Here is a 15,083-nt window from a genome sequence, read left to right on the forward strand (position 1 = left end):
TTCTTGTGCTTTGGATTTTTTGGTGAATGAGGCATATTGCATGATCCGACCCCTAAGAACCGCCTTAAGTGCCTCCCAAGCCACGCCCACAGAGGATACTGAGGACCAGTTGGTCTCCATATAAACATTGATTTCAGTCTTTAACATTTGTTGGAAATCAGGATTTTGCAAAATGGACACATTAAGGCGCCAACTATATGATTTATTTTTCTCTGTATATGGCAACACCTCTAAATTCACCAGGGCGTGATCTGAGACTAAGATATTTCCAACTGAGCAATCAACAACAGATGAAATGAGGGAATTGGATATAAAAAAAAAGTTTCCAAATATCTGTAAGACCAAGATTTTTACACATCCTGTGAAGCGTCAATGTTGCTCTAGGGGGTTTACACACTTTTGCTTCACTATGATCAAGGACTGAGTCCATCAAAAGATTGAAGTCTCCTCCCAATATTATATCATGAGGGGTGCCAGCGGTTTGCAGCATCCCTTCAAGATCTATAAAAAAAGCCCTGATCATCAGCGTTAGGTGCGTAAATATTAGCCAAAATCAACCTTTGCCCTTGAATTTCAGCTAAAACAATAATGACTCTCCCTAATTTATCTTTAGTCTGTTTGAGACATTTGAATTGTAGATGTTTATTAATCAATATAATGACTCCCTTGCTCTTAATTGAGCCAGCACTAAAGAAAACATGTCCACCCCATATCTTCCCAAATTTTTCAGCTTCCTGCGGGGAGAGATGTGTTTCTTGAAGAAACACTATATCATATTTCTTACATTTAAGAAATGTAATAACCTTCCTTCTTTTTATGGGGTGCCCCAACCCATTTACATTCCATGTGGAGAGAGACAAACCACTCATATTAACATTTGACATTTTGATATAGTAGAAAAAATAAATTGTGTGTCAAAAACAAAATTATACAGACCACATTCCCCATTAGTGAAACAATCAAACCCCGAACTTCCCCCCGAACAAAACAAACAGAAAAAAGAAAATCGTGCGCATTAACCCCGCGCATGAAAGCGCCAACTGGTGACAATCCCTCTAAACTCAAAAAGTCCATGAACGCCCATGAGCCCCCACGACAAATTTTCCATCGGATTGCTCAATTTTGCCTCACAAATTTGTGAGGCAAAATTACATAACAGAAAATACTTTGTAAAATAAACCCAGCCAATAGGAAGAATGAACACAAAGAACATGTAGATTCATTCACAGAACTGTCTCAAAGGTGTGAGGAAAGGTGTTCCTCAGACAGACAAACGAATGTTCAGTAAGCCAGCTGTTATGAGTTCAGCGGATGACGTAATCATTCCAATGTCCCGTAAAAATACTCAACAAAACAAACTCCAGCCAGCAGGAGGATTAAGCACGAAGAACGCACAGATTAATCCACAGCTATTCCAAAGGAGTGTTATTCAATAGAACAAGCTCCAGCCGCTAGGCGGAACCAATACAAAAAGAAACAAAACCGGCATCCCGGTTCCCCGGATGGTTGAGTCAATTCACTCGGAGGCCACATAAAAGTATATACCATGACTTACACAATCCGTCAACTTTATAAAAGACATCCTTTGTGTGAGCATGTAGATATGTTGCGGTCATCCGTAGTGTCCACTCTCAAACTGGCTGGGAACCTCAATGCAAAAGTAATCTTTCGTCAATACAAAAGTTTCTTTAAGGAAAAGTGTTATTCACAAAACAAATTCCAGCCGCTCGGCAGAGCCAACGCAAAAAGAAAAAAGAAACCAAAATGATGCCCAGCTTCCTCAAAAGCCAGAGTAAGTACAACGAGTCGACCCACTCACATGAGAAACACCCAATGGTTTACTCACCCATTGATTCTATAAAAGACATTGCCTGATTGGGACATGTAAATACTTTGCGACCGTCCTTCGTTTCTATTCTCAGTTTGGCCGGAAACATCAGAGCAAAAGTGATCTTTCGCTGATGTAAGAGTTTCTTACATTCCTTGAACCGATCAAGTTTCTCTCGTCGAACTCGCAAAGTCTGTGAACAAGAAAATATTATGGTTCTTCCAAGAAAGCTTCCCTTTGCCCCTCACCTGGCGCAACACAAGATCTTTATCGGATGATCTCAGAAATTTGGCCAGGATTTATCAGTGCCTTTCTCCCTCAGCAAATCTGTGAGCTTGGACTCTGTGAGCTCGCTCGATTTCCAGTTTATGGCCTGTTATGTTGAGCAGACTCGGGAAAAGCTTGTCTAGGAATTTCACCATATCTCTGCCCCCCTCATGCTCAGGAATTCCAACAATTTGAACATTATTCCTGCGGCTTCTATTCTCAAGATCTTCAAGCTTTTCAAGGAGATGTTCCAAATCAACTTTGGTCGTGGGCGGATTAGCGGTTAATTCCCTCTCTGAAGACTCCAGACAATCAATTCGTCTCTCAACATCAGTCACTCTTGTAACTAACTCAGAGAATTATATTTCCATCGCCGTAATTGATCGACGTATTACAAGTCAGCAAGAACCTTCGTCAGCATCACCAACATGTTGGACAACTGATGCTGGATCACCTCTCCCGCCACGCCATCCATATCTTTGCCATGTTTTGCCTCAAAGAGCAAATGTGTAACTGGGTGTATCAAATTTCACCAGATTATAACATGAAAATAATTAAAAATTTAGCAAAGCGCGCAAAGCTCGTCGCTCACACGTCTGCTTCTTGCATGATGTCATGTGACCTCCCATGGTGGCGCTGTTACTCACCACAATACGGGTGGTCGAGGACAAGTCTCAGTTGTCTCCGCTTCTGAGACAGTCAATCCACGCATCTTATCACGTGGCTTTTTGTGCATGACACCGCGGAGACTCCCAGCATGTGGAGGCTCATGCTACTCTCCGCGATCCACGCACAACTTACCACGCGCCCCATTGAGAGCGAGAACCACTAATCGCGACTACGAGGAGGTTACCCCATGTGACTCTACCCTCCCTAGCAACCGGGTTGCTAAGGAGACCTGGCTGGAGTCACTCAGCACACCCTGGAATCGAACTCGCGATTCCAGGGGTGGTAGACAGGGTCGATACTCGCCGAGCTACCCAGGCCCCCAACAAACCGTTTTTGAGATTTCGGTGTTCCCCCATTCAAGTAGATAGGAGCTGCACTTTCATGACTGGAAATAGGTTCCAGAGAGCATTCCAAAGATGGCCGACAGTGGACTAACTTGCTTGAAAGACTTTGCCTTCATTCCCTTTCACGCAAATTACAAGTAAAATGGCAGATAATCAGTTCATAAAGTTGACTTATTTTTCGCCCTGTTCCTTACACAATGCTATCTTATGACATCAAAACACTTACTTTAGCACATGACTTGTAAGGCAATGCATTTTAATGTCTGCAGTATGTAACCAACTACATTTACAAGCTCGTTCAAACATGATTAAATTGCGGCATCTCAAATGATAGAGCGTTGCACTTGCATAACAAAGAACAGGGGTACGAGTCCAGAAGAGCATGCGGGTCGACATGCGAGTCTAAAGTGTCATAAAAGCAGTGTCAGAAATTAACTTTTCCATTAGGGCAATTTTGCATTTTGCATTTTTTCTTAACTTTAGGAGTGCATATATTTATAAATCATATAAAAATTAAAGGAATAGTTCACCCAAAAATAAAAAAATTCTCATTATGCCATCCCAGGTAGGGTTCCTATTTTTTTCAAGGCACCATTATCCAGGTCATTTTATGTGCCCAACGGGTGTAATATTTAAGCAAAAAACACACGAGAGGTCATGATGTATAATGTAGTTACTGAAAGGTTATTTTTTTGAATTCATTACACACATTCATTTTGAAGTGCACAGTACAACACATGCAGATTATATATTTATTTAATTAAATAGCAGCCTTTTGCAGTTTATTAATCACACTAGGACATATCACAATTTTAATTTGATTATTAGTGCATTCAAACATTCTTTTTCGTCCCAAATATGTCAAATTCCGAGGCATTTCGTGTTTTATAGCTAATGCCATTTTTAAGATTGGATTCAGTGATTCCGTCCCTGTTTTCCACATCCTGGAAATCATAGGGCCCTTCATGTGGCAACCGCGGTATAAGCGGACTCAGATCGTTCATTTATTATTGAACATTAATTCACATCCCTAGGTGTAAAGGGATGTCCCTATGCTCAAAGTGAGGTGCATAAAAAAAGGATTTGCTGAGTCTGGTGTGGAAGAACTTGACAGTCCTGAACAAAGTCCAGATCTGAACCCCACCGAAAACCTTTGGGATGAATTGGAACTGCAAGCCAGGCACCATCACCCAACATCAGTACCTGACCTTAATGTACCTGAATGGGAGCAAATCCCTACAGCCATGTTCTAACATTTAGTGGAATGTCTTTCCAGAAAAGTGGAGAAATCATATGGAGGATGTGCATGTGGCATCAAAGTGCATGCTGTCAGGCTTCATGCACATAAACCACAGCACACATCAAATACAGCAAGGAAACAGCACAGGACTGACTCTCTGATTGACAGGTAGCGGTGCCGCCATAGGTGGGTGGACTAGGTGATGGGGTCCCCTGCCACTTATGATGGCTCATACTGTAATAGCCTTAAGGTCAACTTGTACAATGAAGATGTTTTGGCACATTTGAGGAAAGAGAGATACATGGAGACGTGTTTGTTTCCTTACCAATTTGCGAATTTCACACTCGAGGTTGAGGATGCAGTCCAGTTTCCTCTTGCGGCAGCGCTGAGCTGCGATGCGGTTTTTGCTGCGTCGGCGCACATCGTGGATGAATTCCAGCTGTTCTGTGGTCAGCTTGTGCATTTTCACCATCATTTGGAAGTCATTGCGTGGAAGATTTGTGATTTGATCAACAGGGAAAGGAAGCTTGACCTGTGAAGACATTCACAAGCAAATTATTAAGCTTCTGCTTGAGGCCATAAAGGTGATGTGTAATATTTTGCGAAGTTCCAATACAGTACTTCTCCTTTTGCAGCTTTAATTCAGAGACAAATACAAGTAAGCCATTTGCTGGTTGTTTCCCCTGAAATGTGTAACACTGTTTGTTAGAGCATCCCGACCTGCCCAATACTGAAACATTGGCTCACCAATGGCATGAGTTTGAGGTGGGACTATCAACATGTTAATCAAAATAAAACAGCACATTTTTCATAACACTGACATATTTTTTGTACAGTACGATATATTGTGATCACATTATGGTATGTCATTTTTGTCACTAGTGTCACCAAATGGAATTGCAAAAATAATCGCTGTTTTTAAACCGATTCCAGAAAACTCCCTCATCTTCCATTGATTGTACAAACAGATAACCCCACCTCAATCTCACACCATTGGTCGACTTAATGTTGCTTTGTCGAGCTGTGGCCTGTACCATGAATCTGGTTTTGGTGGCTAGCCAGGTAAGTTTTTGTTTAGTTTACCTCAAAGCTGCTATTCTGATTACCCTAAATATATTTTGTTCAGTTTTATTTCTTAAGGACAAAGGCATTTTACCCAAAATAAGGTTTTTTGGATGTATTTCTATTGTGCAGTTAAATATTAAATTAACTATTAAATATTAGTCTAATCACTTCCAATAATTTGTCAATTAAAGGAATAGTTCACCCAAAAATGAAAATTTGCTGATAATTTACTCACCCTCAGGCCATCCAAGATGTATCTGAGTTTCTTTCTTCATCAAAACAGAATTTAAGGTTTTTAGGATTTCATTTCAGGCCTCCTTTAAACAATGCAAGTGAATGTACTCCATTTTTTGACAGTCCAAAATGCATATATAGGGTGCATCAAAATAATCCACACGACTCCAGTCGACAAATAAAGTTCTTCTGAACCCAAACGATTGATTGTTTTAAGAAACAAAACAATACTTATATACTTTTTAACTACAAATGTTCGCTTCCGTACATCTCTGTGACGTGCGCTCATGAGATGGATGATGTAAGCCCGTTGGTAAGGTCACGTGTCACGTGGAGGAGGAGTCAGGAAGCGCGTCATTGTTTACATTGTTTTTTTATTATTATTTGGAAATTATTTTTTATTTTATTTTATATTGTTTTGAAATTGTTTTGGACTGTTATGGTTTGTGAATGGTGCTTGGTCTGTGCTCTGTGCAAGTTTCTCTTGTAAACAATGACGCGTTTCCTGCCTCCTCCTCCTCCTCCTCCACGTGACGCGTGACCTTACCAACGAGCTTACATCATCCCTCTCATGAGCGTGAGTCACAGAGATGTACGGAAGCGAACATATGTAGTTAAAAAGTATATAAGTATTGTTTTGTCTGTAAAATATTATCTATTAATTTAAATTTGTTGCTTTGTTTGGGTAGGAACAGGGATATATTCCATCTTCCTCCATTTCACTTTAGATTCTTCATTCATCTAAATCAATATAGGTTGAATTTGGGCAGCTTTATAATAATTTATTAAATGTGGAAATTCTAGTCCTCCTGGCCTTTTTGACAACTCAAGAATTTTAAGACTAATCCTAGGTTCCTATTATCTCATATATATTTACATTAAGTAAATATTACATTATATTTATTAAGTAGTTTATTCCATTGTCTAAAAACACTTTTTGATATACTAACTGGTAGATTTTGAAAATGGAAAATGAACTTAGGGAGACTATTCATTTTTATAGTCTCTATTTGTTTTGTAATCAAAAGTAGCCTATATTTATTTGTAATAGTTTTGAATGATATATAAAGTTTTCAAGTAAAATAAATATACAAGCTTTTACATTTTAAATACATTTAAGCTTTTAAAATGATTAAGCCTGTGTGTTCTTGTTGTGGGCCTATATGAATTTACTTATGATATACCAGCTGTTTTATATGTATATATATATATATATATATATAATCATATTAAGAATTAGTTTGCAGCAGTCCTCTTGAGCTCTCGTAGCAGCCACTGTTTCGTCTTGTTGTGTAAATGTCTTTAATTGCTTCATCATCAAGTTATCCCTTGTAAGGTGTAAATCATGTGTTTTAAGTCTTCCTGATTTCATGCTGAACTCTTGAGCAGTGTAAATGCATTTTATTTTATTTTTTATATTTTCAAAACAATGTCTTGTGCACAGTTTAAATGAATTTAAATTCTTATTTTCATAATCATCAGCTCTCAGCAGAGAGGTAAATCCTGCTGAGTCTCTCATGAGAAGTGAATCGCGTTCTCTCACACGATTGGTTGTGCGCTGCAAACGTCACTCATTCATGTGCACGGGCGCGTAATCTAATCTTAAAGTCAGGATCAAAGCCTGAGTTGACAGAGAAAGTTGATGAGCTGCATCATGGTACCAAATAAGCCTGATTTGATTGGTTTGAATTTGTCAACCTGAAACCAATCCTGAAACCCTGAGTTCGTTCAGCGACCTTTATGGTGTTTTGAAAACACCAAAGAGCCACAGCATTTACACTTTTAGATGAAATCAACCTACAAATGGCTTACTTATAGTTGTCTCTGCATATTAAAAGGACTGTTCACCCAAAAATGGAAATTCTCTCATCATTTACTCACCCTCATGCCATCGCAGATGTGTATGACTTTCTGTCTTCTGTTGAACACATACAAAGATTTTTAGAAGAATACCTCAGCTCTGTATAAAAATGTATCTGTTGCTTGCAGACACTTAACATATTGCTTATGAAGACATAGATTTAACCACTGGAGTCATATGGATTACTTTTATGCTGCCTTTATGTGATTGTTGTACCTTCAAAGTTCTGGCTACTATTCACTTGCATTGTATGGACCTACAGAGCTGAAATATTCTTCTAAAAATCTTTGTTTGTGTTCAGCAGAAAAAAAAAGTCATACACATCTGGGATGGCATAAGGGTGAGTAAATGATGAGAGAATTTTCATTTTTGGGTGAACTAACCCTTTTACGAAAAATAATTTGAACACTGAAAGCTAATTTTAACATAGATATGCACACATCAGCTCTAAAGGTTTAAAAACAAACTTGCAATTTCTTTTATCACCACTAGATGGAGGCAGAAAACAGTTCTTCACAAAGACGAAGAGGTCTAACAATACAAGCTTTCAACACTTAACAGCATCACTTATTCACAAAGAGATCAAAGAAGCAAGAAAGACATCAAGACGGAAAGACTGAGAATGAAGAGAAGGACAGAAAAAAATCTCTCTATCTGTCAGAGTAACAGAAGATAAAATATTCAATGGCAGAATATGGCAGCATAGGCGGTTTAGTCTTTTCTTTCTCTTTTTCACATTCCTGTCAGGTGGATTACCAGAGGGCATGAGTATGCAAATTACAGCTGTTAACGAACTAAGCTGTCAGCACATCCTGAATATAGTGCCACTTACATGAGCATAAAAATGAGCTCTCCTTTGTCAAATGAGTTTGATACCCAGATTGTTTGACTATATGAAGTATAATTTTATTTCTCTCAGTCATGTTCTGGAGGGCATTCTTAGAGGAGATTTTTCCATATTCTCATGACGAGAAATATCAGGTTAACAAAAGAGAGGGAGCAAGTCTGACAGAGAGGTGGATTACATTTTCTGTATAGGTGAAGCTGGTGAGGTGGAATGGAAAGTCAATCAGGGTTTGTTCTCTGTTCTTCTGTGACTTTCTACATACTGAACTCAAGGTGATGTTCCCTGATGACCTCTGTTTTTCCAAATTAAGAATAAAGAGTGATGTTTACAGTTCTGGGCAACTAAAACATTGTTTTATAAAAAGGATAGTCTTCATCTGTCTATTCAAGTATGCCGAGTCCAGCTGTGGTTCGATTAATGTATACATATGCTGGATGTAGCCGAGCTACAATCATGGTAACACTTTACAATAAGGTTCCATTTATTAACATAAGTTACCATGAACTAACAATGAACAATACTTGTACAGCAATTATTAATCTTGGTTAAGTGTTAACATTAATTAATGCACTATGATCTAACATTAATAATGAACAATTGTATTTTAATGAACTAACATTAACAAAGATTAATAAATGCTATAAAAATATATTGTTCATTGTTATTTCATGATGCCTAATGCATTTACTAATGTTAATGAATGGAACCTTATTGTAAAGTTTTACCACAATTACATTATCTAGGTCTGTTAGTCAGATTTTTGCCAAAATTTGTATGTAAAGTATGATTTCAGACTAAAGTGTTTACGTGATATTTTAAAAAGACGAATTATTGTTTTAGTCCGACTGAAATCAGACTTTTAAAAGTGCATGTAAACGTACTGAGTGACCTCAAACCCGACGTGACGCATCTAAAGGGGCTATACTGGATTAGAGGTCTGGAATGAAGGAGAGGATTTTCAGTGAATAACAACTTAAATATTTCTGGTTGATAAAGATATACTGTATATCATGATATACACATTTTATGGAAAAGTCATTAAAAAACATCTAAAAATATTGCTTAACTGCAATATAGATGATACTCGAAAAATTGTACCGACAGACAAATTTCTACTAGTTACTAGTTTTAACCAGAATATCGCCCACCCCTAGTATTACTTTAAAATACTTGGAATATTGAACATAAGTTGTATGGGCTACTTTTATGATGCTGTTTTGTCATACCCCATTCACTGTCATTATAAGCTTCCACAAAGGCCTTGTTTCATTACTACAGTATATTCACAATATAGCACAGTATCAAATGCCTTGCTTAAATAAAATGTTAAATGTAGTTTATACTTTTATACTACTGCCATCAATGAATGAAGCAAACACAATACAGTGTGTATCAGTATAGTGGCTATAGTACTGCCCTACTTAACTCACATGGGCTTAGTGTTATTATGACCCAATAAACCATGCTGAACCACAGCAGTGCAGTTCCATGTGAGGTGGACCACTCTGCTGGGAAGCCCATGGCGACTCTGGTTGGAACTGAGAGAAGATGAAAGTGTAAATCTGGCCCCGTCTCGCACAGAGCAGCAGGGGGCCCAGAGCACTGGCAGGTCGGCCCGTTCTGTCTCCACGGTATCATTAATAAATGATGGACAGACCTTTTTCTGCTCTTACTGCTCAGGCGATGCTAAGAACTGCTCTATACATGCACACACACACATACTCAATGTTCATGTTGCCTTTTTTTGAGGGTCAATAATGACAGAATTTTCATTTTTGGGTGAACTATCCCTTTAATTATCAGACTTATAAGCTAGACTAGACAGAAATGTCTAGAAATGTCTTTTTTACACGCTTAAACTGTTCTCTCAAACTCCATGACCTTGTCATGTTTCCCCCCTTTCTTCCCCTTTCTGGTGTATTGGTTAGAGGTGTGTGTGTGGGGGGGGGGGGGTGGAAGGTGGTTTGGAGGGTGTAATAGAAGAGTGATGTCTATATTTAGTATCTTACCAAGAGAACCTGTTTAAAAAACACGACAGAGAGCACACCAGCGGCACTTCTAAATTCAAATGTGATCCCGATTCTCTCTCCATCTCTCTGTATCTCAGTTCTTGTCCCTCTATTCACTCTCAGTAGATCATTATTCTAGAAATGGGTCTGGAGTAAAAAGTAGGACTCATCCATTACTGGGAGAAAAGTGACCCCACTATTTTTGTCCCTTCCTTTTTTCTTTTTTTAAAACCCTCTCTCTAAGCATGGACATCTGCAGCAGGGAACTGTTAAAAAGCAACGGACAAAAGAGAAAATGGGACTCAGAAAGGGTGAATGCCTGAGGTCACATCTCAGACAGATTTGGTTTAGTGCAGTGGTTCTTAACTGGTTTTGCTTCGGGCCCCCAGAGTTTACACATTTGATTTGGACATCAAGTGGTGGTATCATACAAAAGTAAACAAAAATGTCCTTAAAATTCAAATATTGAAAAATATATTTATTTGTATTTATTACATTCATTAAGCCAGTAATTCATTGCACAAAACATGTTGTATTATTGCTGTAAGTTAACCTTTATTTAATGTAGTCTGGGTCAAAGTTTATGTCCATTTTTGCATTTACCTAATATAGATAGCCTCTACCAAATGACAGATGAATCTGCACTAAAATTTGTAGAGTTTGATTGAACGCACAGCATTTAAGGTCAGCACCAAACAGTATGGGAAGCATTTTATCCTTTGATAAGTGTATTTATTTTGCTAGCCTAACTAGGCACAATTATGCTTTGTTGCATTATATTATTTGCATTTAGTAGGGATGCACCAACGTGAGAATATTTTGGCCAATACAGATTTTAAGAAAAAAACTTTGGGCCGATATTTTGCCACTTACCTTATTTTGTCATCAGATCACTATTTGCTTAGGAATGCTTAAATTATTTTTATTTTTATTTTTTTTTTTACAAAAGATGTACAAAAGCTTTTTTACTGTTCTAACTAAAAATTATTTCCATTGAACATTGGACCTGTTGAACACATGATAGGCCAAAATTTTAAAGAGAACCACAGTGAAAGATATAAACATAAAAAAAACTAAATATGACAACAGGATGATAAACCTTTTAAGGCACTTTGGATGGTTTCCCTTATCATGTAGCCTATAGGTATGTGCTGCTTTCACAACAGTCACGTTCATTTATGGCGTTTTTTCTGCATTAATGTGAGAATGAGACAGAATAAAAATATTACATGTTCTTAGGATTGCCAACCCTTCTACATAGTGTGGCTATTATCTTTTCTGGATTGTGCATTTGAATTCACAGTTTTTACAATGTGCCTTACTAATTAATTATAAATAAACCATCGGTTTGTAATATCAGCATTTTCATGCTTATTACCGATATGCCGATGGTTTTAATTTGGTCAATAATTGGCCGATAAATATCGGCAGCCGATACATCCGATACATCGGTGCATCCTTAACATTTAGCATTGTTTTTCCTTAATGTCTGTGACCCGATCAGACCAGACCTGCTACCCATTACTGGATCGTGGACTACTAGTTGAGAACCACTGGTTTAATTATATTATTTTCACACTGCTTCAAACTCTACGACCTTTTAATTTTCTCTCTTTTCCAGAGTGAGAGAAAATCTTTCAGAAATGTATTTTATTGTGCACTGAATGTACACAACATGTGCCAATAGAAGAGAAGTTACCCCTTTTGGTCAGTTAAAACTGCTTTTAGCCATAATTAGATGATCTATTTGCTAAATGTCATTACCGTCCTTCAGACATTCTCATAGACATTGCTGTACTGCCAAGTATTTCTCAGTTTAATGAGACACCATGTGACACAGATAAGAAAGCAGTCTGAAACTACCCCTAAGATGGTCCTCTTTTTTCCTTTTCCCCTCCTTTCTTCCCTTGTTTTTTTCTCTCAGCCCTGTTGCTATTACTGGAATGCTCCATAGGGGCTGAGTAATGGGAGAAAGCTATCTGCAGACACACACACGTACCCCCCCACTGAAAGAAACAGGACAGGCACACATGCACACGCTCGCTCAGTCTAATGGAGTGATGGACCTGTCTGTGGTCACCACGGGGCTTCCTCCCCATCAAGACCAAAGTGTCTGCATGTGCATACAATCTCAGTTGTTTCTCTTAGACAGCTATTAATGGAGAGCAAATGGAGTCTCCTGCTTTATAATATTTTCTTCTGAGAAATAGACCCCAGTAATCTTACATGTATTCCCTTGAGTTTCAGAGATCTCAGCAATGTCTCCAACTGTGCTTCAATTTGCCAAGATTGCAAAGCCTGCAATCAAAAGTCATATTTCAAATCAAATTCCTCCAAGACCAAAATATTTGAGCTACGCTATCCAAACTTGTTTTATAGCTCTATACTTTAACTGTATGTCAACAATTTTCTCATTTCTATTAAATTTTTTTCAACGAACTTTTAGGAGACAAAGTTGATACAGTACTTAAATGAAAGACTTTTAGAGATCCGAAAGAGCAACATCTGAGCACTTTTTCTCTGGGATACAATTTCTCACCCTAAAATTTTAAATCTAAAACTACTACTAGGATAATGTATCCTAAAGAGCTCAAAAAATCTGTAATAATTTTGCCAGTGTATTTAGTCTGCACTCTTATTATGAAATTCTTAATGTATTTTCATATTTACCACAGCTGTCTGGGTTTTAGGGTGACGTTAAACATCCATTCATTAAGTAACAACACGTGATTTCCGAATGTACTTCGACAAACAAATAATAAACTTTAGCGTATAATTTAGGCGTGCGGTTTTACAGCACACCAATGCGACGGCTGACGAATAATTTTTAGACCACAGTCGGCTCATATTGAGAGAGCGGCTCTGCTTTTAAAGATGGAACGAGAGGAACAGAAATGGCTCAGACTTCACTCCCCACTTCCTGAGACCCACGTTTCTTTACTAAAGGGTTAATATTACTTTCATTGTGATATCGAAGAGTGAAAATGAAGAAGTGAGAGTGAAATTGTTGTCTCTGGGATTTTTCTGATCACACCCACTCACCCTGAGATCAATACTTCACCCAGAGTCACCAAATGACTAAAGTGTAAAAATGGAGGATAAATCATCTCAAAGATCTCAAGATATGATAATGGACATCAGTTGGATCTTTTTACCTTAGGACTTTTCTTTGATGCATTTCTCGAAATCTTCGAGAGTTCTGCTGATATTGACTGAACAGTTCTTATATTTAAGGTCCCACAGACACTAATGCTGCATGTTTAAAACTTATTACAGTTATTTAAAAATTTCAATATTTTAATATATTCCTCTGGCTAAATTAAAACCCTGTGTACTGCACAAAAATGAAAAATTACAGCGTATTTTCATCTTAAAAATATCTGATCATCCTTAAAACAAAAACAAAAAAATTACTTGAGAATCAGAATGACGTCCTATTCTTTTTTTCTTTTTTTTTTTTATGAGAAACTAACCAAATTTAGTGGGGTTTATGCTTAAAACAAGAACATTTACCAATGGGTGAAAAAACAATGACCTTGTTTTACCCTTGAATCAAGATTTTTTTGTTATAACTATGAACATTACTACATTTTGTTAAGATTTATCTGAAAACAAAATATCTTATCTCATTTTGCTTAAGAATCATTAAGAATGTTTAGATATTTTTTACTGGTAAACAAGAAAGAAATACTCAATAAGAAAAGTTTTTTTTTCAGTATAGGTACATAGATATACACTACCGGTCAAAAGTTTTGAAACACGACTGAAATGTGAAGGCGTATGCTTAAATGTTTGAAATTAGTTTTATAGACAAAAATATAATTGTGCCACCATATTAATTTATTTCATTATAAAACTAAACTTTAATTAAAAAAAAGTTTTTGAAATTGATGACTTGGACCAAATAATAAAGAAGAGCAGCCAATAAGTGCCCAACATAGATGGGAACTCCTTCAATACTGTTTAAAAAGCATCCCAGGGTGATACCTCAGAAGTTGGTTGAGAAAATGTCGAGAGTACATTTCTGCAAATTCTAGGCAAAGGCTGACTACTTTGAAGATGCTAAAATATAACACAGTTTTGATTTATTTTGGATTTTGTTTAGTCACAACATAATTCCCATAGTTCCATTTATGTTATTCCATAGTTTTGATGACTTTACTATTATTCTAAAATGTGAAAAAAAATATAATAAAGAATGAGTGTTTCAAAACTTTTGACCGGTAGTGTAATTGAAGATTTAATTAATCTGTTGTATCAGCAGTATTGTATTAGCAGTTGGTGATTGTTATTCAGTAAACTAACTTTAATTCTGTTTGAGGTAAATTTGAACCCAGCAAAAAACACATTGCAGAAAAATACAACAAAACAAAGTAAAAAGATGGAAGGACTGTATACTTGTGGAAATGTGAAAATGTATTTTTTGTTAATTGTATTTAGTTATGAAGTATCAACCTGATACTTGAATGTTAAGTTTGCTTTTTGAGCTATTAAAACAGCCTTCTCAGACACAAACAGAACATGAAGGTTAAGAGTGCTAAGGTTTCACTCCTCCAGTCTCTTCCCTGGGGGTGCTGAATTGGCCTTAGAAAGTATGTATTGAGTATGAATGTGTTAAAGTAAGGCCAAATCAAATTATACATGAATATACAGTTGCTCTCGGATCTGAGTGCTTCCTGTTAGAATATGTGTCGGTTACTGAGGGTAAGTGATACTGCC

General features: G+C 37.2%; 1 protein-coding gene across 2 annotated transcripts in view; it reads right to left on the bottom strand.

Annotated features, from left to right (window-relative positions):
• LOC127456698 (transcription regulator protein BACH2-like) overlaps window positions 1–15,083 on the bottom strand; it is a 170,555-nt gene that overhangs the window by 8,145 nt on the left and 147,327 nt on the right. For both annotated transcript variants that reach the window (XM_051725190.1, XM_051725189.1), the window contains one exon: window positions 4,674–4,880. In XM_051725190.1, the coding sequence (XP_051581150.1) occupies window positions 4,674–4,880 (207 nt within the window). The remainder of the gene's footprint in view (window positions 1–4,673; window positions 4,881–15,083) is intronic.

The sequence above is a fragment of the Myxocyprinus asiaticus genome, chromosome 19, assembly GCF_019703515.2.
Source record: "Myxocyprinus asiaticus isolate MX2 ecotype Aquarium Trade chromosome 19, UBuf_Myxa_2, whole genome shotgun sequence".
Lineage (NCBI taxonomy): Eukaryota > Metazoa > Chordata > Actinopteri > Cypriniformes > Catostomidae > Myxocyprinus > Myxocyprinus asiaticus.